Here is a 27,174-nt window from a genome sequence, read left to right as displayed (position 1 = left end):
TACAGGCTCTGGGCTGAGGCTGGGGATGAGGGGTTTGGGGTGCAGGAGGGTGCTCCTGCCTGGGATCAAGAGGTTTGGAGGAAGGGAGGGGGAGCAGGGCTTAGGCAGGGGGTTGGGGATTGGAAGAGGGTCGGGTGCAGACTCTGGACGGCGCTTGCTTCAAGCGGCTCCCGGAAGCAGCTGCATGTCCCCGTTCCGGGTCCTATGCAAAGGTGCTGCCAGGAGGTTCTGCGTGCTGTCCTGTCCGCAAGCGCCACCCCTGCGGCTCCCATTGGCCATGGTTCCCGGCCAGTGGGAGCTGAGGGGGTGGTGCGTGGGGCGGAGGCAGTGTGTGGAGTGCCCTGGTTGCCCCTATGCGAAGGAGCCAGTGGGGGGTCCAAGGCCCGCTTCTTCCTGGGAGCTGCGTGGAGGCTAGCAGAGAGCCTGCCAGTCCCACCGCACCGCCAACCGGACAGTCAACGTCCCGGTCAGCATCCCTTTTTGACCGGCTGTTCTGGTTGAAAACCAGACACCTGGTCACCCTATAGCTGATAGCTGAGGAGATAGTCAGTAGACTGTGACATCTTGTAAGCCAGTTACGTCTCATATATTACTTTAGGTGATGGGACATTGTGTTCTCCAAAGGGTATAAGGCTGGTGAGTGTTTTTTTCCCTTAGGTTCTGGAATTACTACAGGAAAGGAAAGAGAAGGGCAGGCATTGAGCACTCATAACAAATAGCTTTTGATGGTGAAGGTCTCTTGAGGCTTACCATTAGTGACTGGGTTTTTCAGAACAGTTAGGGAATTGACAACCAGTGCTAGGAAATTAAGCTTTACTTGCAGGCTCAGCTCCATGCTGCGGACTCTGCCTCCCTCCTTTTTGAGCCTGTGAACTCTTGTTTCCTTACTGTAGGTGATCATCAGGACTGGAGATGCTGAGGCTGTAGTAGTGGCCATGAGGGCCTTTCACTCAAATTCCTGTAGCCCATCCCCGTGCACAACTGTCATAACTGGGTTGTGTGCAGGGAACAGGATTTTACCCCAACAGCCCATCAACTACAGTCTGTGCTCTGAACACCAAAATTATCACACATTGATCCTGATGCCCAAATCTTGGCAAACAAATTGGTCCATCTGCTTGCGTGGGAGGAACAAGGATATATGTGTTCGTTTCCAGATTGGGGGGAACTCAGTTTTTAGTTAGGAAAATTCAATCCCCTTATCTCGTTCTATTTGACAATTTATTTTTTGATTGGCTCTTGGCAGGGAGTCATTCTGTTATGGATCAAACTAAAATGTGATTTTGAAATACCGTGCATGTGTAATTAACTAGGTGCATTGTCATGTAAATAACACAGACTTTTAAAACTATGTGAATTGCTATTTCAGCAAGATTTGATGAGAAGGTAAAGTTTAAAAATTGCTCCCCTAGAAAAGTAATTTGTGTAATTTCTACTTTTGTCAGTACTTGTGAATACCAGCTGAACACATTTCAGATTCAAAAATAGTTTTCTTATAATTGTGAATATACAAATAAAATTGAGTAAAAGAACACTGTATTAGGGAAATGACTTAATATGAAATATAGACAAATAAAGAATTTATATACATATCAATACTCTTTTTCATATGTAGGTCCATTGCAAAAGAGCTTGCAGACTGGCTTATCAGCAACAATGTGGTTGAGCATATTTTTGGACCAAATTTACATATTGAGGTTTGTGTAAAATAATCTGATTTTTGGTGTATTTATGGAGGAGTAATTCTTTATTCTGTTAAATCTATCCTAAATATGTTCTCTCTTTGCAGATCATCAAACAGTGCCAAGTGATTCTCAATTTTCTTGCAGCTGAAGGGCGACTTAGTACTCAGCACATAGACTGCATTTGGGCAGCAGCGCAGGTATATAAAATATTTATATTTGTGAGAAGGAAATAAAATAGCCAGTTGAATTCCAGTTGGTCTTAGATTCACAAAGCAATGTTTCTTACTCTTTCCTGTTCGTCATTTACCATACTACTACATACCATACTACAGGATTTACCATGCAGTCATCTCTGCAACTTGAGTAAGATATGCAGATTTTCCTATACTGCATCTACACTAGCGAATTTTGCATCTCTGATTTGCTACAGGCACAGCTCCACCATTGAGAGCAATGATGGAAGCTGTAGGGTGTGGCTCATGCATTTATACTACTGTGTTGTCTAGTGAAACTGTCTGAGTCCTTTGTGCACAATAATTTACCACTGATAGTGCTACTCTGGAAAACTGTGGCTGTGATATTTACTACTGTAAAAGCAACCCTAAAATCTGAAGTTCTAGAAAACAGTGAGATGTGGTATTGAATTTTCCCTTGGCTATATTGAGAACAAACTATTTGTAGATCATATTTGCTGACTTGTTTGAATTATTTTGTTTAGTATGATGTTTTCAATAATTCAGTAATTGTTTTCAATAATTCTTTTTTTGTTAGAGATTTAAGTAATGCAGACATTTGTGTATTCTGATACACACACACACACACACACTGTGCAAGGAAAAAACCTCAGTGTAGTGCAGAGGAATGAATAAAGATTAAGATATATTTGATCACAAGCAAAGAAAAGTATGACTTGGGGGTGCTTTTAAATTTATTATGATTTTGGGCTATAATACATGTTTTCTGTTTTCAAGAATATTTCTCATTTGTTTAATTCTGACACCAGAACAGATATATTAAAACCTATATCTGTATATTTTTATACTTGGTTATTAGTTTTCATAGAAATGGGCACTGATGGCTTCTTGTGTTATTAGTTACTGTAAGTTGGTTTTGAATGAAAGCTGCAATTAGATTGTCTGAAGAAGGTTGCTAGTGCTTTCTTTATAAAACATTTCCCAAGGTCACTCCTCAAAATGTTATTTTAAAATGACAGGTTTCAGAGTAGTAGCCGTGTTAGTCTGTATTCGCAAAAAGAAAAGGAGTACTTGTGGCGCCTTAGAGACTAATCATAGAATATCAGGGTTGTAAGGGACCTCAGGAGGTCATCTAGTCCAACCCCCTGCTCAAAGCAGGACCAATCCCCAATTTTTGCCCCAGATCCCAAATGGCCCCCTCAAGGATTGAACTCAGAACCCTGGGTTTAGCAGGCCAATGCTCAAACCACTGAGCTATCCCTCACCCCGAACAAGTACTCCTTTTATTTTAAAATGCCATTTATTAAAATAGTGTTAATGAAAATTAAGGCCTACATTTGTTTAATTAATAACATGTTTCTACAGTTTGAAATCAGTTTTTTTCCTTCATTGCTGATAATGGGTGTGGATCTTTGGCAGACTGTGTTAATTAAATGCAGAGAGCTGATACCATCTCTCTGTGGTTATCTCCTGATTTCTTTCTCCCATTTTCCTTCCTTATACACCTGTTTTCCTTTTCTCACTACACCGACTTTTGTGCAAGCACTCCAGTTCCATAGTACTGTTGGAATCCTGGTTTTAGACATGAGTGCTGTTGCTGTTGTGCTTTTCAAGGATCTTTTATATTCATGCAGCTCCATGGAGGTAGCAAGGAAGATAAACTGCCATTTTTAACTTTAAAAAAAATCTCTTAGCAGAGCAGTACTATTCCAAAGAGCTTAAAAGGGACAAGAAATAATGTTTTATCTTTATTACTGCTTCCCCATGTAATAGTTAAATCAGTGTCAAAGAGCCTGACCCATGGATAGCAATAGAAACACATTGGCGTTAGAGTTTAAGGCTACAGAACTCTGGGAATTGTGCTGCTTGTTCAAAAAGTAGAGATGGAAGGAAGAGTAAGATGGAGAGGGAATGACTGAATCCTGGGACTGCAGAAAGGAGATCTAGGCTGAAAGCATCATTTGTATTTAATTAATGTACTAAGCCAAAGCACTTCTCCACTTTCAAGAGTAACATTATCAATGCTGCAGCTTCAATGCCTAGATTAGAAGAGAGCTGAAAGATCTATTTAAAACTTAGCACTTTATTTTTGATATAATTTTAAGTTATAGCCTACTTTCATTGTTGCTTTCACATACAGTAACTAAATCAGTATCAGTAGGTCTCATTCATTGGCAGAAGTTTAAGCTGCAGCTGTTAATTAGCTCTTTCAACCTTAAATCTGTGTTTCTTGCCTTTCATGTGTTTAATTTCCCAGACATAATGTTGCATTAATGTATTTTTCATAGAATTGCATTGTGTGTATTCTGTTAAGTAGGGAAATAAAGATGAAAAAAGCCCTCTGAACTCCTGAAATAGGGATTGGAAATAGAAACTTTTTTCAAGTTTAAATTTGATGTTTGTTATCAGTGCTCACTAAATATAAAAGAAACTTTCCTTAACAATAGTATACTCCAGATATGAGACTTAATTCTTTCTTTGCTTTGTGCTCAAAAAGATTCCTTTTTGCTGTAAGAACCTAGCAGGTCTAAATTGCTTCCCTGAAAAGAGTTTAGAACAGGGTTTCTCCACCTGTGGGTCGGGACCCAAAATTCAGTCACCAGAATGTTTCAAAGGGTTGTGTGGCAGCTCCTGTTCCACAGGGATGGCTGGTCTCGCCTTCCTGCTCCAGGCACTGGGCAGTGCAACCTCTTGAGGTTCCAGCACCACTCACGTTTGGCCCAGCCGTCATGATAATGAGAGTCCTGGTAGGCCAAATTTGAGTGAGAGGTACTGCAACCCCATGAGCCAGGTCACAACTCCACTCTCACATATTTGGTTCAGTCAGGGACATGGGGCCAAACCTGAGTGGCGCTGCAACCACAAAATGGAGAGCCAAACCCAGCCAGCCTCACAGCATAAGAGCTTCAGGAACTGCCACTGTGGGGTGAGTACCAGGCAGGATCCAACCAAAACTATCCCAGGGCCTCAACCCCCAGACTATTTTTGGGTCCCAACAGGCCATAAATGTTTACAGATGGGTCCTGAATCCAAAAAGGTTGAGAGCCATTGGTTTAGAAGATTAGCTTTTCCCACCTGTATTCTGCTTAGACAGAGCAATGGAAAGAGGAAGAAGACACACAATATTACTTGGACTGTGCAGCTATTTAGACTGGTGAAACAAAAATGTTCCTAAATTTGGAAGAGGCAACTTTTGCTTTTGGAGCAAGAAGTTTTCAAACTGGAAAAGGTAGTAAGTACGTTTTTGAATAGTCAAGCAACTTTTGGATCTAGCCAAACTATTTTGGAATGGAGATTTCAACAACAATTGGATGATGGTGGTAAGAAGATAAAGACAAAAAAAGGCCAGAAGGCACCTGTTAAAGATCTGTTTTGTTATTAACTAAGGTTCTGATCTTGCAGACACAGAAGAACATGCATAATTTTATACATATGAGTTGTTCCATTGGCGTCAATGTGACTATGCATGTGAATCGTTATGTATATGCTTAAGCGATTGCAGGACTGGGGCACAAAGTTGAAAAGGAGTGCATATCGATTTGATACTAGTTTTTGTCAAGGACAGATAGTTTTTTAACTATTCTTCAATTCCAGTCATATACATTTTAGAAATCTCATACAATAAAATACGCAAACTAATTTCAGTTAGGTGCTGATGAGAAAAATGTCAGTCTTATTCAATGTATCTGAAAATAGTGAAATTATGTCTCAAGGGAAAACTGGATCCTACTCTTATTTTGATACCTTTATTTATTTGACGGCTGTAATGATTTTTTTTTTAGAAAAGCAATAATTTTATAAAAACGTCATTAGAGAAGTTGAGAGCTAAAACATCTCTTGTCCCTCCTTCTTCAGACTCTAAATTGTGACATAAATCTCTTTTTCTTAAATTGTACATCTTGACTTTTACGCTCAATGGATGAAATTCACCCTTGTGTAGAAAATTTGCACCATTTTATTCCCACGTGACCCCTGTACAGACCAATGACCACCCCCTACTCCTTTTTCTCTTTTAGGCTGATGGTAAAATGAAAGTCAGTTTTTTTTAAAATAATATATTTTTGAAGTACATACTTGCTAACCTAAATCCAGAGCCTATTATACTATTATGTATATTATTTACTGAGTGTTTGATCCATACAAAAATATATTAATCCTTCAAAGCAAAAGTGAAAGTTGGGAACATATTCATGCAACACTTTGAAGTCAACTTTCCATTGTTTTGCCTTGAGCACTGTCACTTTCTGGTGCAATAGGAGGTTCCATTAAAAAAGTCAGTCACTACTATTTCTGTGGTAATTAAAAACAGTTTTGATAAATTCTGTTTTATAGTTTACGTCTTAATTTCTAGTGCCTTCATTTGTATTCACCGCAAATGTAAATACTCTTTTGTCCCTTGGGAATTTATACACAAAACTTAATTGATTGAATTTATAGTTAAATCAAAAATGCAGAATAAGTTCTAAACAATTTTCTTTACCTCCCCCAAACTCTTATAGCCTCAAAACTAAGCAGGAGTTCAGTGATTTTGTGTTTCATTTTACCAAAGTTCAGGTGCTTAGAAATGAGAAGTTAGGTTAAATAAAAACTGAAGGTTTGATACTGCTCAGAATTGTTTTTGAATAATAAAGCTTCCTGAGAATTTTTATGTGAAGAAGCGTTTTAATGAAGACAATTTTATGAATGGTTGAATAACTCTTATAAAAACATTATTTTTCTCTCTCTTATGTCTTTTTGTTTGTATTTTGTAGCTGAAACATTGTAGTCGCTATATACATGATCTGTTTCCTTCATTAATCAAGAACTTGGACCCTGTCCCGCTTAGACATCTTCTTAATCTAGTCTCAACTCTTCATCCAAGTGCTCATACTGAACAGGTAAAAAAACCAAAAAAACAAACCCTGAAGTACAATAGTACATGTTTTAATTTCTTCAGTGTCATTTGTGATAAGAAAAAGAAAATATACATGATATTAGCTCATTGGACATGTAAAGTCTATTTCTCTTCATAATTCTTATAATGTAGGAATATGCAATAGTGTACCAAATAGGATTTTTGTGCTGCATCTTAAAATAGCCTTTCTGGCTTTTAAATTTTGATATTTACCTGTTTTAGAAAAGTATATATTTAGAAGTTGATAAAGTTCCTTATGTTTAATATTGGACATTTCTCCATTTTGTATAACAAAACATTCACTTGTTTTCATGAGTTATTTACTTTCATGTTCCATAGTATTGGAGTGCAGAAGAAGCAATAAGTGTATCTTTTGCATTGAAAACCAATTGCTTTTTCATTGTACTATAATCTGGTTTTGTTTATAGACCTTATATTTGGCATCAATGCTTATAAAAGCACTGTGGAATAATGCACTAGCAGCTAAGGCCCAGTTATCAAAACAGAGTTCATTTGCATCTTTACTCAGTACTAATCTACCCATGGGAAATAAGAAAGGTGAGTATATATTTTGCAGTGTAATGTTTATGTATTGTTCCAAAGTAGATAATATAGTTTAGTCTTTGATTTTTTTTATCAATCAGTGCTAACTGGTAACTTTGAACCATAAGCTCATGTGTAGGGTTTTTTAGTAGACACCATATGAAAGTAAAATTGTAAAATGGGGCTTGCTGTATCATTGAGGCATACTTTTCAAGTAAAGGATAAAAAAGAAGATTACAAGGAGATTACATCTATCCCCACTCATAACCTGTAAAGAGACATTGAAGCTTCATGAACATCTTTGAAAACCTTTCCATTCACAAACAATTCTGCTTATACATTCTCTATTGTATACATTTTTTTCCTTTCCTTTCCTTTCCTTTCCTTTCCTTTCCTTTCCTTGGGGCACCAGCTGACTGCACCTATTCTGTTGAATGTTTACAGCTGTAGTGCATTCTTTTGTTTTCTAAATCTTTACCTGATGTTTCACTTAATTTTCATTCCTTGACATTACATACTGCTCCTCTTTTCTTAGGCTTTTTTGTCTAGACACTTACGGACGGCCACTTTGGAAGGTGGTGTGGACGTATTTTATTGTAGGTTTCCTTCCTTTGACACTGTTAATTATATACTATAAGCAACTGATATGCTGACCCAAAGAAGCTCAGTCACTTAGAATGTTTCCCTCCTGTTTTTTCCTTTCCCTTCAGAGGAAGAAGAGCTCAGAAGAGCAGCCCCATCGCCTTGTAAGTTGAGTACTAGAAATACTCTGCAACCTAAGTTATAATCTTTTGATAGCACGAATGCCATCTAGAGCAATAGGCTTTGTATATCAGAAATGAGTTTGCACAATTTTTAAAGTATATTTTAATGAGAAGTCAGCAGAAAATTCCTTTTTGTATAGAAGCTGACAAATTGATATCACTGTCAGATTAGAAAAGTAACATTGGAACTCATGATTTGCAGCAAAATGCTGACTACGTTTCAAAAATATTGTATTTAAATGAGTCCAGCTTACGTTTTGAGTTACATCCCCTGTTGAGGTGTTGTCAGGAATATGGTGTTGAGATCAAGGAGACTAGGTAGATATGTGTAATACTGTTAACGTATAGGTTAGTGAAAGTAACATTGTAACTGGGAGTATGCTTTTAAAATAGGGTCACCTGCAGCTAGTCCTCAAAGTAGTGACAACAGTGACACCCATCAGAGTGGAGGCAGTGACATTGAAATGGAGGAGCAGCTACTCAACAGAAACAAACTTGTGCAACAACGACTTTCAGATACAGAGGTACAACTACAGATGTTCTGTATTTAATTATTGATTTGCTATTAATCAGTTATGAGAATAATTTTTCTGAGACTTTAGGATAGTTTTAAGAGACAAACACAATTCACGGTATGCATGCATATATTCTTTACTTACTTATGTCTGTGGCGGGAGGTCAGGAAACCTTGCTTCAAGTTACTACTCTGCCTGGATACCTAAGGCCAAGGCCCAGTCTAGCCCTAAGTAAACAGACACAGTAAAGTAAAAGAATACTGCATCATAAAATATTTTTAAGTGAAACTCTACTTTAGTGTATTTGTATCATCTATAACTTAGCAAATGACTGCATGAACTTGGGAATGAACTTTGGTACCACACTATATATGTGTGTAGAGTATGTGATCTATTATGAGTAGGGTAATTTGATTTTTTTAATATTTTGTGTACCTAAATCTTGGTCAGAACAAACGTTGTAGCACTTGCACAGCGAAAGAACTCCTAAAGAATCGATGAAAAACAGTAGATTTGATGTATATCCTTACAATTAAAGAATTTTGGAATTTGTCTAACAAATATTTTGTTAATGTTGATTTTATATATGTATAAATATGTTTTAAAATTTATTTTTGACATAATCAATTTTTGTAACATTATAGGAGTCTATGCAAGGAAGTTCTGATGAGACAGCAAACAGTGGTGAGGATGGCAGCAGTGGTCCTGGTAGCAGCAGTGGCCACAGTGATGGATCCAGTAATGAGGCCAATTCCAGTCATGCAAGCCAGTCTGCAGGAAGTCCAGGGAGTGAGGTGCAATCAGAAGATATTGCAGATATTGAAGCTCTCAAAGAAGAAGATGAGGAAGAAGAGGAGGATAGTGGTCATAATCCTCAGAAAAACAGTAGGAGCACAGAGTTACTCAGCAGGAAGATAGAATCACAAGCAGGCATTTGTTTAGGAGATTCACAAGGGGCAGCAGATAGGAGTGGTGCAAGCAATGGGTCAGGAAAGGACCATGTTTTTAACACTGAGTCTGTGCCTCCAGTGGATAGTCGAATTAGAATGCTAGATGCCTGTTCACACACTGAAGATGCAGAACATGATATGACGGGGGAAATGAATCCGGCTCACATATCACAAGGGTCTCAGGATTCTTGTATAACACATACAGGGGACTTCCTTGGGGAAACCATTGGAAATGAATTATTTAACTGTCGGCAGTTTATTGGGCCACAGCATCATCACCACCACCACCACCACCACCACCACCACCATCACCATCATGAAGGGTAGGTTGGTTATGCTTCTTTTAATTTCCTTTACAATAGCAATAAAAGTGATTGCTAAATGTACACTTCAAACATGTTCAGAAGATGTTCCATGTTCCTGGATCATTCAGATGATTACTTTTTTAATATCCTACAAATAGTTGCACAACAATCTATTTTATTGTCTAATTAAAGTTGCTTGCAAAGTTTTTATACTGGATGCAAAGATGTGCTAGAAGAAAACACTAAGATTCTTTTGTTGGCAAATTTACATTGTTCAGCTAGTAATAACAACATGGTGACTTCGTCTTTCATTAATGAAGCCGAAGATTTGCTTTTTAGTTGTCTTTCTAATTTCCATAGTGATAAACTATGTTGCCAGGTGGTTCATATCTGTGTTTATCTGTATATAAGTATCTCTTCATGTAGATAAGTTTAACAGACTCGTGTGCTGTGTTGAATTGCTTCATTACGTACAAGTTAGGGCTGTCAATTAATCGCAGGTAACTCACGTGATTAACTCAAAAAAATTAATCGTGATTAACTCAAAAAAATTAATCGTGATTAATTGCACTTATAACAATAGAATACCAATTGAGATTTATTAAATATTTTTGGTTGTTTTTCTACATATTCAATATTGATTTCAATTACAACATTAAATACAAAGTGCACAGTGCTCAGAGTGCTCACTTCTTTTTTATTATAAATATATGTACTGTAAAAATGATAAAAGAAATAGTATTTTTCAATTCACTTCATACAAGTACTGAAGTGCAGTCTCTTTATCATGTAACTTACAAATGCCGATTTTTTTTTTGGTTACATAAGTGCACTCAAAAATAAAACAGTGTAAAACTTTAGCGTCTACAAGTCCACTCAATCCTACTTCTTATTCTGCCAATCGCTAAGACAAACAAGTTTGTTTACATTGATGGGAGATACTGGTGACTGCTTCTTATTTACAATGTCACCTGAAAGTGAGAACAGGCGTTCGCATGGCACTGTTGTAGCTGGCATTGCAAGGTATTTACATGCCAAGTATGCTAAACATTTGTATGCCCCTTCATGCTTTGGCCACCATTCCAGAGGACATGCTTCCATGCTGATGATGCTCGTTAAAAAAATAATGAATCAATTAAATTTGTGAGTGTACTCCTTGTGGAGAGAATTGTATGTCTCCTGCTCTGTTTTACCCCCTTTCTGCCATATATTTCATGTTATAGCAGTCTCGGATGATGACCCAGTACATGTTGGTTTTAAGAATACTTTCACAGCAGAATTGACAAAACTCAAAGAAGATACTGATGTGAGATTTCTAAAAATAGCTACAGCACTCCACCCGAGGTTTAAGAATCTGAAGTGCCATCCAAAATCTGAGAGGGACGAGGTGTGGAACATGCTTTTAGAAACTACAGAACCCAAACCACCAAAAAAGAAAATCAGTCTTCTGCTGGTGGCATCTTACTCAGATGATGAAAATGAACATGCGTCAGTCCGCACTGCTTTGGATCGTTATCAAGCAGAATCCATCATCAGCATGGAAGCATGTCCTCTGGAATGGTGGTTGAAGCATGAAGGGACATATGAATCATTAGCGCATCTGGCATGTAAATATCTTGCAACATCAGCTACAGCGGTGCCATGAGAATGCCTGTTCTCACTTTCAGGTGACATTTTAAACAAGAAGCAGGCAGCATTATCTCCTGCAAATTGTAACCAACCTTGTTTGTCTGAGTGATTGGCTGACCAAGAAGTAGGACTGAGTGAACTTGTAGGCTCTAAAGTTTTACCTTGTTTTATTTTTCAATGCCGGTTTTTTGTACATAACTCTACCTTTGTAAGTTCAACTTTCATGAAAAAGAGATTGCACTACAGTACTTGTGTGAGGTGAATTGAAAAATAATTTTTTTTTTACAGTGCAAATATTTGTCATAAAAAGTAAAGTGAGCACTGTACTCTTTGTATTCTGTGTTGTAATTGAAATTAATATATTTGAAAATGTAGTAAATATCCAAAAATATTTAAAATAAATGGTATTCTATTGTTGTTTAACAGTGCAATTAATCGTGATAAATTTTTTAATCACGAAATTAATCACGATTAATTTTTTAATTGCTTGATAACCCTAGTAAAAATATTTATTATTTCATCTGTTGTGACAAATTATTTCTGAAATTATATGGTAATTGGAATTTATAAAATTAGCTTTATTGTACAAAACATGTTTCTGAAATTATTCATTTTAATGCTTGTCTGTATTTTATAGACACATGGTTGATGATATGCTAAGTGCAGATGATGTCAGTTGTAGTAGTTCCCAGGTCAGTGCAAAATCTGAAAAAAATATGGCTGATTTTGATGGTGAAGAGTCTGGTTGTGAAGAAGAACTTGTACAGATTAATTCACATGCTGAGCTAACATCTCATCTTCAACAGCACCTTCCTAACCTTGCTTCTATCTACCACGAACACCTTAGTCAAGGTAAGAGTTAGTAATAGTAAGAAAAAAACCCAACCCTTTTTCTGTACTTCTAACTTTAATTTTGTCTTTTTAAAAATAAACTCTCCAGTAATTTCAACAAATAGATAATTTTTAGAAGCAAAGCAAACGAACAAACAAAACCACCAGACAAATCTCCCCTCCCCCCACGGAGGAAGTGTGTAAAACTATTAACAATTCGGAAGATGCTATATTATTTCAAAGGATTTCTTTGTACATGTATGCTATATAAATATATTTCTATATATGTTTTCTTTCATTTCTTTTGTCAAATGATTTTTATGCAAGATAAAATAGAAACTAGTATACTGTAAATCACTTTTTTAGCATTCTGCTTGAGATCTTATCCAGTTGTTTTTCCTTATGAAGACCCAAATTATGAATTTGAAAAGGACCTTAACCTAATTTCCTTTTGGTATTTTTAATTTTGCATGTGCAAATAATTGCAACATAATACATACAATTGTTTGCAGACAGATGTATTTTAAACATCTACTTGGTTTTGCCTGCATTTTATTTTCTTATACATCTGAATGGTATCAGTTGTGCCCACACAATTTCAGAAGCAAAAATGCCCCTATAAGTGTTTGTGCCTTATGGATTCTAGATGCAAAAGAGTGGTTTTTTAAAAAAATCTGTTACTGAAATATTAATTTTTAAGTGGAAAACTAAATGCCTGTTTTTATTGTTGCTCTGTTGGATGGAAGAGGCCACTTAAAAATCACAGTACAATGTAAGGGAGGAAAATTTTGACATTCCTTGTGTCCTCCCCAAGATGGTTGTTTATGAAGACTCCAGTCCTCAGGTCTACAGATCGACTTTTTTTTTTTTTTTTTTAAAAGAAGTGTATGCAAGCATGTCTTCCATTAACAGATGCAAACTATGAGCCTTTGGTTAATCATTCTTGCATGGTTATGTTGCCTTGGTTTTCTTTTTGAGTGTTTCCATGTGTGCAGAAAGTTTTCAATTATGCTTTTTTTGGATTTGAAAATCTGACAAAATAATAAACAGAGTTTTTAAACAGATTTTTTGAAACTAATAATAGCCATACATTGAAGCAATTTACAAATTAATTTTTTTTTTGTGCATATTCAATAATAGCACCTGTGTTTTGCTTAGGGCCAGCCGTTCATAAACACCAGTACAACAACAACGCAGTGACGGATATTAACTTGGATAATGTTTGTAAGAAGGGAAATACTCTTTTGTGGGATCTGGTCCAGGATGAAGATGCAGTAAGTTAAATATCAGAAAAGAATATCTTCCAAAAGAAAATAAATACATGCTTGTCAATATCTTTTCTCTTACTTTCTGTAGATTCATCTCTCTGAGGGGTTAATAAATGAAGCAGAGAAGCTGCTCTGTTCCTTAGTGTGCTGGTTTACTGATAGGCAGATCCGAATGAGATTCATTGAAGGCTGCCTGGAAAATTTAGCAAATAACAGGTAACTGAAATTATTTATGCTATCACAGATTATTACATTTATCTGTTTCTATGTTCATGTATCAAAATAGCCATTTCTTTCTTTAAGCATATGCCTTATAATGGTCATGCTGAATATATATTAGGTTCTTAATCTTACTCAAAGGCCTGTTAAAGCTGATATGGGTAAAACATCAAAGTAAAGGGAAAAAAATCAATCTGAAGAGTGATGTGAACCTTTCTGATATTGCTTTGAACTGGGACATGCTGAAGTCTCTAGGCTTCAAATACTGTTCAGCAATCCCCACTCCAGCTCTGTAAAGTGCCAGTGTGATGGTCACATTACGTGTAAATGCCCTGTTTGCAAGGGATTCACTCTCTGGACCAAGACAGAGAAAGATACAAAAGTTGGGTCAGAGACATTCTTATGGAGGCAGCTTTGTGCCCCCATTCAGTATTAAGCCTTTTGGTATGTGGAGACTCGGATTCCACACCCTTTCTCAGCACACTGCCAGACTTAGTGGCACCCAATATTGAAGGGTGTCTGATAGAAGATATTGCTTTCCCCCTCTGGGGCCCTGCAAGGAGCAGGCAATCCTGCTTTTTCTTCAAGGGCTCAGTCCCCATTGGCCCACCATGAGAAGTCAAGTACCGAGGTTAGGGCAGCCTTTGCAAGATTGTCCCCAGTACCACACTTGGGTTCTTTTGAGTCATCAACTCAGATACTGTCAATATAGCCGACTTCGTCTGCAGCACCAACTTCGTATACAGCTTTGTTGGTACCAACCACACCTGCAGCATACACAGCAGCATGGGACCTCCTGTGTTTGTCAGTACCAGATTCATTGCTCATGTAGGATGACTCACTTCCTGCTTCCCTCTCACTAACACAGGTGTTCAGTTTGTTTTGCTTCAGTCTTTATTAAAAGGTTAGTGATGACCATATACTCAACGCAATACTAACAACAAGGGGGAAGGAACACAAACCAGAATAAGGAAATAACAGGTTAAAGAATGTTTAGATAAGTTAGTTGAGATAAGTGCGTTCAGGTCAGCAGGGCCTGATGAAATTCATCCTAGGGTACTTAAGGAACTAGCTAAAGCAGGGGTTCTCAAACTTCATTGCATTGCGACCCCCTTCTGACAATAAAAATTACTACACGACCCCAGGATGGGGAGTGGAAGCCTGAGCCCACCCAAGCCCCACTGTCGGGGCGGGAGGTTGGGGGGTAAGCAAAGCTTAAGCCCAGGACCTATAACCTGAGTCCCAATATGCAGGGCTGAAACCCTCAGGTTTTGGCCTTGGATGGTGAGGCTTGGGCTTCGGCCCTGGGTCCCAGCAAGTCTAAGCCAGCCCTGGCGAACCCATTAAAATGGGGCCATGACTCACTTTGGGGTCCTGATCCACAGGTTGAGAACTGCTGAGCTAAAGCAATCTTGGAATCATTAACAATTTTCTTTAGGAACTCCTGGAGATCATGTGAGGTCCCAGAAAACTGGAGAAGGGCAAACATAGTACCTGTGTTTTAAAAGGAGAACAAAGACGATCCAGGGAATTATAGGCCAGTCAGCCTAACTTCAATACCTAGAAAGATACTGAAACAAATGATTAAACAACTTGTAAGCACCTGGAGGATACTAGGGTTGTAAGGAATAGCTAGCATGGATTTGTCAAGAACAGCACATGCCAAACCAGCCTAATTTCCTTTTTCTTGCCTAGTGGATGGGGGCGGGCGGGAAGCAGTAGATCTGATATTTCTTGATTTTTAGTAAGGCTTTTGACACAGGGAAACTAGGAAAATGTGATCTAGATGAAATTGCTATAAGGTGAGTGCACAACTGGTTGAAAGACCATACTCAAGAGTTGTTATCAATGGTTTTCTGTCAGAGTGGGAGGGCATATCTAGTGGAATCTGGCAGGGGTCTGTCCTGGGTCTTGTTATTCAATATTTTCATTAATGACTTGGATACTGGAGTTGGAGGTATGCTTATAAAATTTGCAGATGACCCCAAATTGGGAGGGGTCACAAACACTTTGGAGGACAGTATTAGAAATCAAAATGCCTGTGACAAATTGGAGAATTGGTCTGTATTAAACAAGATGAAATTCAGTAAAGACAAGTGCAAGGAAGGAAAAATCAAATGCACAACTACAAAATCGGGAATAACTGGATAGGTGACAGTGCTCCTGAAAAGGATCTGAGGGTTATAGTGGATCATAAATTGCATTTGAGTCAACAATGTGATGCAGCTGCAAAAAAGGCTAATATTATTCTGGGGTGTATTAACAGGGGTGTCTAATGTATGACGTGGGAGGTAATTATTCCACTGTACTTGGCACTGGTGATGCCTCAGGTGGAGTTTTACGTCCTACTCTTGGTGCTACACATTAGGAAAAAAGGTGGATGAATAGGAGATAGTCCAGAGGAGAGCAACAAAAATGATAAGATTCAGAAAACCTGGCTTCCCCGGAAAGTTTATAAAGAACTGGGCATGTTTAGTCTTGAGACAAGACTGAGGCGGGGACCTAATAAACCTTGAAATATTTCAAGCACTGTTATAAAGAGGAGAGAGATCAGTTGTTCTCCATGTCCACTGAAGGAAGGACAAGTAGTAATGGGCTTAAACTACAGGAAGGGAGATTTAGGTTAGATATTAGGAAAAGCTTTCTAAGAACAGTTAAGCTTTAGAATATGCTTCCAAAGGAGGTTGTGGAATCCCCATCATTGGAAGTTTTAAAAAACAAGTTGGACAAACACCTATCGGCGTGTTCTAGGTTTACTCGGTCCTGCCACAGCACAGGAGGCTGGAATTGATGACTTCTGAAGGTCCCTTCAAACCCTACATTTCTCTGATCCCTTGATTCTGTGAGCTTGTGGAAGGCACATGTGCTGCCCTGAAGGGTACTGCTATGGGAAAAAATTCTCTGGCTCTGGTGCACTGACACACGAATGCCTAAAGTGGAATGGACATGTGCAATATATCTCAAAGAACAACAATTATGGAAGTGGTAGGTAACTGTTTTTCGAGTGCTGGTCCCTGTGTGGATTCCAAATGCAGGTGAGCATGTGTGCCATGCACCGGAGCTGGAAGTGTTCATAGTAGTGCCTGTTGACCCACGCATGCATCATGCGTCGGGCACGTGGTATGTCCGAGGCTTTAAGAGGCTGCTCCAGTTTCCTCCTACCGCCACATGGCCAGAGTCTGAACCCCAGTTCCTCTATGCTCTTAGCCACCTAAAAGTACTGCGTTCTAAACTTTCATTGTATATAGTTTTCTTATCTAGTTAGTTGTCCGTTATTCATTGTAGCTAGTTAGGTTCTCTCTTTGGACTTCCCCTCCTGGGGACTCCTCCCTTCCAGCTCCGGTTCTATGTTCCATCCAACCGGCTTCAAAAATTGTGCCTCGTGCCCTCACGCCTTTACAGTGAGCGATGAACACATCCATTGCCTATACTGCCTGGGTGAAGCCCAAGTAGTTTCCCGCTGCTCCATCTGCCGTTCATTGCTGTCTGACCCGAGCAGCTCATGAACTTTGTCTCTGTAATTTTTTAATGGAGGGGGCAGTGGGTCCACGTGCGCAACCGGACCCGGCTCTGATGCAGCCACTGGAGCGGTGCCCATCACTGGCGGTGAGCACCTCATCAGGTCCCTCATGTGGCACCGACGGCACCGTCACATCCGCCTAAGCCCCACTGCGTGCACAAGTACAGGCACCAAGGTGGCTCCCCGATGAGGACTGCCTCAAAACGCAGCGTTACCTCCCAGAGCCATGATGAGTCGGATGAGAAATCACGCGTCACAGCAGAAGGTTCAACTTCTACTTCAGCCCTGAAGAGAGTGCACAAGGAGCTCTGCTCCAAACGCCATCACTCACCATTGGCCCCGCCTTCCATCCCAACACTGGGACCTTCTATTTCATTCCCAGCACCATCAAGTCCACTGGGACCCTCGGGCTTGACACACCTGGTTCCACCTACTTGGGGCCGTTTATTGCGTCCGACATTGTCGACAGCGCTTATGTTGCCCTTTGCGAGTACTCCACCGCACTCCAGACCTCCGCCCGTCTCCAGGCTCCCTTCTCCGGCCAATGAACTCCTTGTCCTCCATCATTCTCTGCTGGCTCTGGTGACAGACGAGCCCCACTTGATTGTTGACCGCCCTCCTGCTCCACGCCTGGCACTGTGGGTCTCGCCGGTGCCGATGGCTCCTCCTTTCCCTCCTTGTCTTCCGACCCGGACATGGACCTTTCCCCAGCCTGTTCCTACAATCTGGACCCTTGGACTGTGGTCCTGTGGCTGACCCATGGTTTCAACACCCACAGATACAGCTGCTGCATGGTGACCCCTACTCCTGGCCTTACTGGCCGTCGTTGGACCCCTACCATCATTGCAGTATGCATCACCTGTGCTGTTCATCTTCTGCCCATACTGCCACCCTCCAGGAAGAACCCCTGGTTGCTCCCTCTCCGTCGGCACCATTGGCCCCGGCTGCACCGTCGGAACCACCCATCCCTTCAGGCACTTGGTCATCACTGGATGACGCCCTTATTCCACCTTCCCTCTCACAACCAGATGACCAGGGACAGTACCTGTCCCTGCTCCATCACATGGTTACCTCTCTCAGTCTCCTGGTGGAAGGTGTTTAGGACTCCAAGGACCAATTCCTGGACATCCTTCAACCACCCAGATCCTCTCGTATGGCCTTAGCCATCCATACCATCATATTACAACTGTCGCAGGCTGTGTGGCACACGCCAGCATCCTGTACTCCTACACCAAAAAGGGCAGAATGCTGGTATTTCATTCCCTCTAAGGGCACCGACTTTCTTTTTACCCACCTACCACCTAACTCCCTGGTGGTCAAAGCCACCACTGAATATGCCCATCAGCAACATTTCAAATGCACCCCCCTGACTGTGCTGTCAAGAAACTAGACTTGATGGGTCGCAAGGTTTATTCATGAACAGTGTTACAGTTCTGCGTCACCAGCTACCAGGTTATTCTTGCCAAATACAACTTTCTGTCCTACTCCAAACTGGCAGACATCCAAGATTCTCTTCCACTAGACCGCCAGCAGGATTCCAGATGAGGGCAGACTGGTAGCCAAGGTCATGCTCCAGGGTGGGGTTGACACTGCAGACACTGCATCTTGCTCCTTGGCATCTGGCGTAGTCCTCCACTGCGACTTTTGGCTCCAGTCTAGCGGCTTCCCTAAAGAGGTCCAGATGACCCTCTAAGACCTTCCTTTCGATAATAAATTATTCAGTGACAAAACGGATGAGTCCTTTCACTCCCTTTAGGACATGTGAGCTACACTTCGCTCCCTGGGCATCGATATTCCAGCCTCCACCCGCTGACAACACCGTCCACCCCTCCGCCCTTGCCCATGGACCACTTACCAACCATACCCCCATTTGACTCACCTTGCCCTTGCTCTCAACAACCCCGACATTCCTCTTCCTCCACCTCTACCTTTCACTGACCATCGAAACAACCCTCGAGACCTGCGTACCCTCCCTGGACCCTCCTGTCTCGCCACAAGTCGTCTTTGGGAGTCGTCTTGCCCTCTTTGCCCGGAAATCACTTCCGACTGTTGGGTGCTGGACATCATCCATCAGTGCTACCTCATCGAATTCCATTCCTTTCCTTCCCTTCTGGCCACCCTCCGGTCCTTTCACAAGACCATTTTCTCCACAATGCCCCTCTACAAGGGTGCCATAGAACCTGTTCCATGATGCTATCACAGCCGTGGCTTCTATTTCCACTGTTTCCTCATTCCAAAGGAAGGGAATGATCTTTGCCCTATCCTGGACCTCTGATCCCTGAACAAGTTTATTCACAGCTTTCGATTACAGTTGGTCACCTTTCCCCTCATCATCCCCTCCCTTTCCCATGGAGCTTGGTTCGCAGCTCTCGGTATGAAAGATGCATACTTTCACAGACCTCCACCCCACTCACTGCAATCATCATTATCAATTGTGCATCCTTCCCTTAGGGATTGCTACCACCAACCCCCTCCCCCCCACCTCTTCACAAAGGTCTTCGTGATTGTGGCTGCCAACATGTGCCGACAGGGCCATACCCTTTTTCCTTGCCTGGACAACTGGCTTCTCGTAGCACCTTCTCGCTTCCACCTCCTTACCACCATATTGATTCTATGCACCCTCCTCCACAATTTGGATATTGCATCAACAAGGAAAAGTTGATCCTTGTCCCTACCCGCACGCTTACTTTTATAGGGGCACAGCTGGACTCTGTTGCGACCCATGCCTTTCTTCCCAAGGACTGCTTCGTCACCCTCATTTCCCTTATTGTGATGCTCTGACTCCGTCTGCACATACACATCCGTCAGTGACTCTCCCTTCTGGGCCACATGGCGGCTTGCACTGCTATTACACCATGTGCCTGCCTCTATATGCATTTCCTTCAACACTGGCTCCGTACTGTCTAAGATTCGCAGTCAGACTGACTAAACGAATTGCTCGTCCTCCCCCATTCTGTTAGCTTCCCTTGGCTGGTGGTGCAACCCATCCACAGTCCTAGCAGGCTACTGTTTACACCCCCCACACCCACCACCACCCTTATCACAGATGCTACATTGGTGGGCTGGGCCGCCCATCTTGGCGATTGCACAGCACTGGGCCTTTGGTCACCACAAAAAGCGCAGATGCCCATCAACATCATAGAATCATAGAATATCAGGGTTGGAAGGGACCTCAGGAGGTCATCTAGTCCAACCCCCTGCTCAAAGCAGGACCAATCCCCAATTTTTGCCCCAGATCCCTAAATGGCACCCTCAAGGATTGAACTCACAACCCTGGGTTTAGCAGGCCAATGCTCAAACCACTGAGCTATCCCTCCCCCACTACAGCTCCAAGCAGTCCGCCTTGCCTGTCAAGCCTTTCTACCCTGCTTCTGCTCCCCCTGTGTTCAAATACTGTCAGACAACATGACAGCAATCATATACATCAACAGGCAGGTGAGACACTGGCCAGCAGAGGGCACTCAGAGGCTGGAAAAGAGCTAATTCCCAGTCGACCAGCAGGAGGAGCCATGCCGGTGAGTCTTCTCTCTGCTACAGGCACGCTGTGCTAGAATCTCCTCGCAACACCAATAAACTGCAAGGGTTCCACTGTTCTACTCCTAAAGGGGTGTGGGGCTGGGCCGGGCTCTGGGGCGATGCCCTTCTCATTCCCTGGACTTCGGATCTTCTCTACGCCTTCCCGCCTGCTCCCATTCTCCCCCAGGTCTTAAACAAGGTACACTGGGACTGGGCAATGGTAATCCTTGTAGCTCTCTCCTGACTTCGTCAATAGTGGTACAGCAACCTTCTCCGCCTCTCTGCTCACCCCGCAATCCTGAATCTCCTGATGCAAGTCTGCAGACAACTGCAAACCCCAATCCATGTTCTCCTCACCTTACAGCCTGGTATTTGGTTGGGGATCACGTGTAGACCAGGCCTACTCTGTGCCCGTCCGTAACATCCTCACTAAGAGCAGGCTCCAAACCACTCTCATCTGTTTCATTGCTAAGTGGCATTGCTTCACTGCCTGGGCATGCCACCACCACAGCCCAGCAGAGTTTGTCTCCATTTCTACTCTCCTGGACTACCTCCTCCATCTCCGCCAATTGTGCCTAGCACACTCCTCTGTCCGTGTTCACCTAGCTGTACTCAGTGCCTTCCTCCCACCCATGGATAGCTTCTCCATCTTTACTCACCCAACAACTTCCTGCTTCCTCTGGGGCTTCCTCAATGTTTTTCCCCTGTACAATAGCCCGCCCCACCTTGGGAGCTCAATTTCGTCCTCTTGACCCTCACCAAATCCCATTTCAAACTCCTTACCACCTGCTCCCTCACCCACCGCTCCATGAAGGTCATCATCTTGATGTCAATCACCTCTGCATGCCATGTCAGTGAACTGACAACCATTATGATGGACCCCCACCCCTATTCACCATCTTCCGTAAGGACAAAGTCTCCTTATGTCTACACCCCACGTTTCTGCTCATTGTGGCTTCCTCTTTCCACCTCAACCAAAGTATACGCCTCCCAGTCTTCTACTCCAAATCCCACGCCTTGCCCATGGAACGCTGCTTCCACTCCCTTGATGTTTGTCGGATGCTAACCTTTTATATCCATCACACCCATGCCTTCCGCCCAACCCCCTCGGTCTCTGTCGCCATCGTGGAGTGTCGCCGCAGCTCTGCCCTCTCTTTGCAACGTCTCTCCAAGTGGATGTCTCGCTGCATGGAGACCAGTAATGACCTATCGGGCACTCTGCTCCTACTAGGAATCATGGTCCACTCCACATGGGCTGATGCTGCCATGTCCGCCTTCCTTGTGGACATTCCATGGCAAGGCATATGTCAAGCTGCCACTTGGTCCTCCATCCACACTTTTTTCACTCATTATGCCATTGCTCCCTCCACAACGATGGATGCTGCAGTCAGTCACGATGTCATACAGACTTGGTCTTTTTGATAGTCCTCACATCCCCCTCTTTCCTGACCACTGCTCACTACTCTTCTGCCTTTGGAATCCACATAGGGACCAGCACTTGAAGTGAAGACTACTTTGCTGTAACTGGAGGTTCTTCAAGAAGTGTGGTCCCTATCTGGATTCCAATCCCACCCTCCTTCCCCTCTGTACCGGGCTCCTCTGTTGCTGGGTAAGAGGGAAGTGGATCAGCGTCGACCCGCGCAGCTTCTTAAAGCCTCGGCCGCACCTCTGTGCCTGACGCATGACACGCGTGGGTGAATCGATAGTACTATGAACAGGTCTGGCTCTGGTGCATGGCACGCATGCGCACCTCTGTTTGGAATCCAGATAGAGACCACATATCTCGAAGAAGCTCCAGTTACAGTAAATAACTTCCTCTTTTTTATACATCTTCCTTAAATTGATATGTGTGTATATATTTAGTTACATTCTTATATGCTTATTTTCGCCTCGGGATATTAGTAAATTTGGTTAACTTTCATGGGAGTTATATATGCACACTTGGAAGACCTAGACCCACTTAAGCAAACCAGAAGAAGATGAAGCACACAGCCTGTGTTTACTGAGGCAGGACAAGTTTGCTGACTGCAGAGTTATCTTAATAAACCTTTGGTGCTTTTAACTATGGCTAACATAGAAGAGATTTAGACCTTCGCAGTGCCAACAAATCTTTTTAGACTTCAGTCCTCTTCATAGTTTTGAGAGAGAACCTGCATGCCTGTAACTCAGAAGAAACATTTAGCACTTTTTGGACCACGTCTCATTCCAATTTGGTCAAAACCCTGGTCTAATTGAGTTTCTGAAACTGGATTTTTCATGAGGGTGACTAAGGCTGGTTGCTTGTCCTGGGAGACATTATGAAGTTCAGGCTCACATTATTTTGTGCAAAATAACTTTTATTTTGTAATAAAAATTATTTGAAATAGCTTTGTAATAATTAATAGTTTAAACTACTTAAAGAAACAGGTTAATCTCCAATATGGTAATCCAGAACCAAACTGATAAAACTTCATAGCGGAATCTTGCTCATAGTGGGCTAACTGATTTACTAACACCATGATTTATGGTGCATAGTATTTGTCATGACAGATGTGGTTATGACACAAACACAGCCATAGATCTGACTATCTAGGGCCCTTAACAAACCAGTTAAGGGTCGGTGATTTCAGTCTTAGAGCTAAATTCTTCAAGCAGATCTACTGCAAAGATATCAAATAAGATGCTTAAATGGAGAATTATTTTAGCTTCAGTATGTAAATGGAGATCCTCTGGGCCATTCCTTGCCCCAACTAGGGGTCTGCAGTGGTGCTGTATGTCCTAGGCATGTAAGTCTAGCACATTATTCATTTATATTCTGTCTGAAGCTCAGCATAAATAAAAACTAATTCAGGTGAAATAGGTGACCAAGCTGTAGGGAAACAATGGCTGCAATCACTTCCCTGTTATGTTCTGTTACCATTTTTATTAGGAACTGTTTTTTTTTAGTATTAGACGCATTATATAAACCTCTTATAATTGTTTTTAAAAATGAAATATAATTCAGCACACCAAACAGCAGTGTGCAACATTAGGCCATTGGGGCACTTCTTGGGTTGTTGAAGTTTTCAGCAATTAGCCTTGTTTTTTGCCTGCTCCTCAGGTGTGCACCCACAACCTACATATACATATCTATGACCTATTTTGCTGAAATTTCAAAAGAAAATATATATCCTCTTAGCATGATAATCCAATATATTAATGAATGTGTATTTGGCATAATCTTTTGAAATATCAGACTTCTAGAATGAACAAAGTGAATACTATTTTATTTTATACTTGAGAGCAATATTGTACGTAAAGTATTATTATATATAAATATTTATAATATTCACACTCCAAATTGTGTTCATGAGAGGGGTACATACAAAGGTGGACTTCACCCAAATCTGCCCAATACTTTCAATTGAAAGTGAATTTGTCAGTGAAGCGCATGCACCCTTGACAATAACTTTAAATACTGTCAGTGATTTTAATTTACAAAATCATATTCCAGTTATTTCTTTTTTCCTCCCTTTAGATCTGTAGTAGTTTCACTTCGTCTTCTTCCAAAGTTATTTGGTACCTTTCAGCAATTTGGGAGCAGTTATGATACACATTGGATAACAATGTAAGTAAAAGTACCTTCTCTCACCTACACCCCCCAAAAAAAGGAAAGTGATGATTGCCAAAGGGCTGTTGATAGGATAAAGAGCCTTTCACATCTAGATAACACATTCAAATCTGGTCCAAGTCTCAGACTGATTATTACTCAAAGTCATTACCATCTGGTGGCCTATATGAAATGAGTTTGATGTCTTTAGTTCCTGATGAAAAGTCGAGGCTGTGTAGTGCTGTTCTGCCTTAGGGGAAAATCAGGTTCAGTTTTTGGTCCCTGAACTGGCAGAAGTTTTGAGTGCTGCAGAGGAAGCACACCTGGGTTTTTTGGAAGGGTAGTGCATTATGTCACTCATCAGCAATTCCTGTAGCCATTTAGACCTTTATTCAGCAAAGTACATAAACACATACTAACTTTTAAGCATGTGAGTAGTCCCATTGAAGATCTTAAAATTGGTCTATAAATATTTGGCTAAAATATAGTTTGTCATTGGAACTGCTATTGATGTTCTTAAAGTTAGACACTTAAATACTTTGCTGAATCAGAGCCTTAAAGAGCAGTGTTGATAGGCTCTGAAGGAAGTTCCATCTGTTAGTCCTAGGCCAGAAAATGATGGCCACACTATGGAGCCTTAAGGGTGAGAAGACAGAGCAGAGAAACATTGTGGAGACTTTTCAAGATTCTATAAGTGATGAGGCACACCTCCAGGCATATGGAAAGTGCATTGTTAGCTTTGTTAATTTGCATATGAATTTTCCTACAATATATTTCTCACTTAAGCAAAATATTTTTTCCCTTTAAATTGCACAGGTGGGCAGAAAAAGAACTTAATATGATGAAACTCTTCTTTGATAATTTGATACACTACATTCAAGCAGTGAGGGAAGGACGACATAAACATGCATTGTAAGTATAGTGTATGCATCTGATTTTGTGAGTATTGAATATAATTATATAATTTTAAACTAATTTTTCTGTTCTTGTCCTTATGGCAATTTCTTCTGAGACAATTCTCTTTTTATTATAATAATTAATAACTCTTGTTGGGGAAATGTAGGTGCAAGAAAGATGAGCAGTAGGAAGACTTGCTGCAACCGTATTATGTCTTCAGCCAGATATTTATAGACTGATTTTAATAAGATCATCCTTTGTGTCTCATATTAGCATGTTACATATCTGCCTTTAATTTTAAAAACACGTTAATCTTTTTAATTCTTTCTAAGAGTGATCCTTATTAATCATTATTGCTTTGAATGTTTACATTTACTGATATAAGGTAAAGATTTCTTTACAGAAATTGATCAAAGGCATCTAAATTAGTTTATTTAAAAACCTTTAAGGTGTTTCTACTAATTTTCCTTCTGCTATAAAATCTCATTAAGACAGTACAGTTAGCTTCAAGTGCTAAAACTTTAGTGCCCATTTTCTAACCTGGGTGCCTAACATTAGGTACCTACGTCTATTTTTAAACCCAGTTAAAAGTTGCCTAATTTATAGCAGTGCTGAGCACTTGCAACTCACAAGTTCTGCATCTATGAAAATCAGGTCACTTTTATTTATGTATCTATATATTGATATAGGTGCCTAACTTTAGGCATCCACAGGCAAACTTTGAAAAGTTTAGCTTTCAATTAGGGTCTAATTTTCAGCTTCACAAAAACCTTCATCTGCACATGCAAATCCCATAGTTAGAGATCTGTGCGATTAGTTACAATTTTAAAGGCTGGTTTGAAGCTGACTGAAAATTTAGCTTTTTATCTGAAATAGTTCATTGTTGAAAATTAGGTCATATATTGTTCCATTCTTCTCATTTACGTTCATTAAACCTGCATCTCATAATAGGTGGGGAATATAGTTTAAATTTCTAGGCAGCACTTGCAAAGATTGCTGAAAGAAGAGTAATTCATCTTTATGCAATGATTGGAAGCTCAGACATTTCTGAGCATTTTGCAGGTGTATTAGAAACTTAGTGAAGGCGCCATTCTGCATGGTGCTGAGCAGATACAGGTCCTACTAAAGGTGCATAAAGTACACACAAAACTCACCTATTGCCCCCCTGTTCTCTTTTTCCTATTATTTTGTATTGTTCTACAATCTGTATGAGTGGGGTTTACATTACTTTTTGAACTTAGTTTGAAGTTTTGAAAGTAGTTTTAAAAAATTAATGAGAAATTATGTTCTTATGTTTGCTCAAGTTTGTGTGTGTGTGTAGGGATGGAGAAGGATTGATATAAGTAATTAAACATTTGCAAATGAATTAAAAATATGTTTTATTTAAAAAAAAATATTCACATGTAGGTACAGCCACAGTGCAGAAGTTCAAGTGCGTCTTCAGTTTTTGACATGTGTTTTTTCAACTCTTGGATCACCAGATCATTTCAGTAAGTTTTTTTTATATTACCTGATAATTAATATCCCTTGAATTTTACAATTAAACACATCTATATTTTAACAATTTGATTATTTTTTGAATTAATATGACCATATTTTTTTTAAAATCACAATATCAAGGGTTAATCTAAAACGCTGTACTTTAAGCGGAGGACAGTCTTGTAGGTAAAGCACAGAACTGGAGATCAGAACTTTTGGATTCTATTCCCAGCTTCGCTTGGTCATGTCATTTAACTTCACTGAGCGTCAGTTTTCTTACAAATGGGCAGGGCCGTCCCTAGACATTGTGGTGCCCTATGCAGCCCCCCTGTGGCGGTGTGTGTGTCCTCAGGTCTCTGCAGGGGGGCAGAGGGGGGCTGCGCCAAAGGTCTGTGGG

At 40.7% G+C, this 27,174-nt stretch overlaps 1 protein-coding gene across 3 annotated transcripts in view; it reads left to right on the top strand.

The window, feature by feature from the left end:
• USP34 (ubiquitin specific peptidase 34) overlaps positions 1–27,174 on the top strand; it is a 272,897-nt gene that overhangs the window by 73,544 nt on the left and 172,179 nt on the right. For 2 of the 3 annotated variants that reach the window (XM_048842773.2, XM_048842771.2), the window contains exons 9-21: positions 1,616–1,697; positions 1,790–1,882; positions 6,631–6,756; positions 7,202–7,331; positions 8,027–8,062; positions 8,474–8,604; positions 9,240–9,868; positions 12,117–12,331; positions 13,469–13,584; positions 13,667–13,794; positions 24,330–24,419; positions 25,218–25,313; positions 26,706–26,788. In XM_048842773.2, coding sequence (XP_048698730.1) covers positions 1,616–1,697; positions 1,790–1,882; positions 6,631–6,756; positions 7,202–7,331; positions 8,027–8,062; positions 8,474–8,604; positions 9,240–9,868; positions 12,117–12,331; positions 13,469–13,584; positions 13,667–13,794; positions 24,330–24,419; positions 25,218–25,313; positions 26,706–26,788 — 1,955 coding nt within the window. The remainder of the gene's footprint in view (positions 1–1,615; positions 1,698–1,789; positions 1,883–6,630; positions 6,757–7,201; positions 7,332–8,026; positions 8,063–8,473; positions 8,605–9,239; positions 9,869–12,116; positions 12,332–13,468; positions 13,585–13,666; positions 13,795–24,329; positions 24,420–25,217; positions 25,314–26,705; positions 26,789–27,174) is intronic. The other variant, XM_048842772.2, reaches the window with a different exon arrangement.

This window comes from Caretta caretta, chromosome 3 (genome assembly GCF_965140235.1).
Source record: "Caretta caretta isolate rCarCar2 chromosome 3, rCarCar1.hap1, whole genome shotgun sequence".
NCBI lineage: Eukaryota > Metazoa > Chordata > Testudines > Cheloniidae > Caretta > Caretta caretta.
Note: the sequence above shows the minus strand (reverse complement) of the source record. Positions and strands in the feature narration are given on the sequence as shown.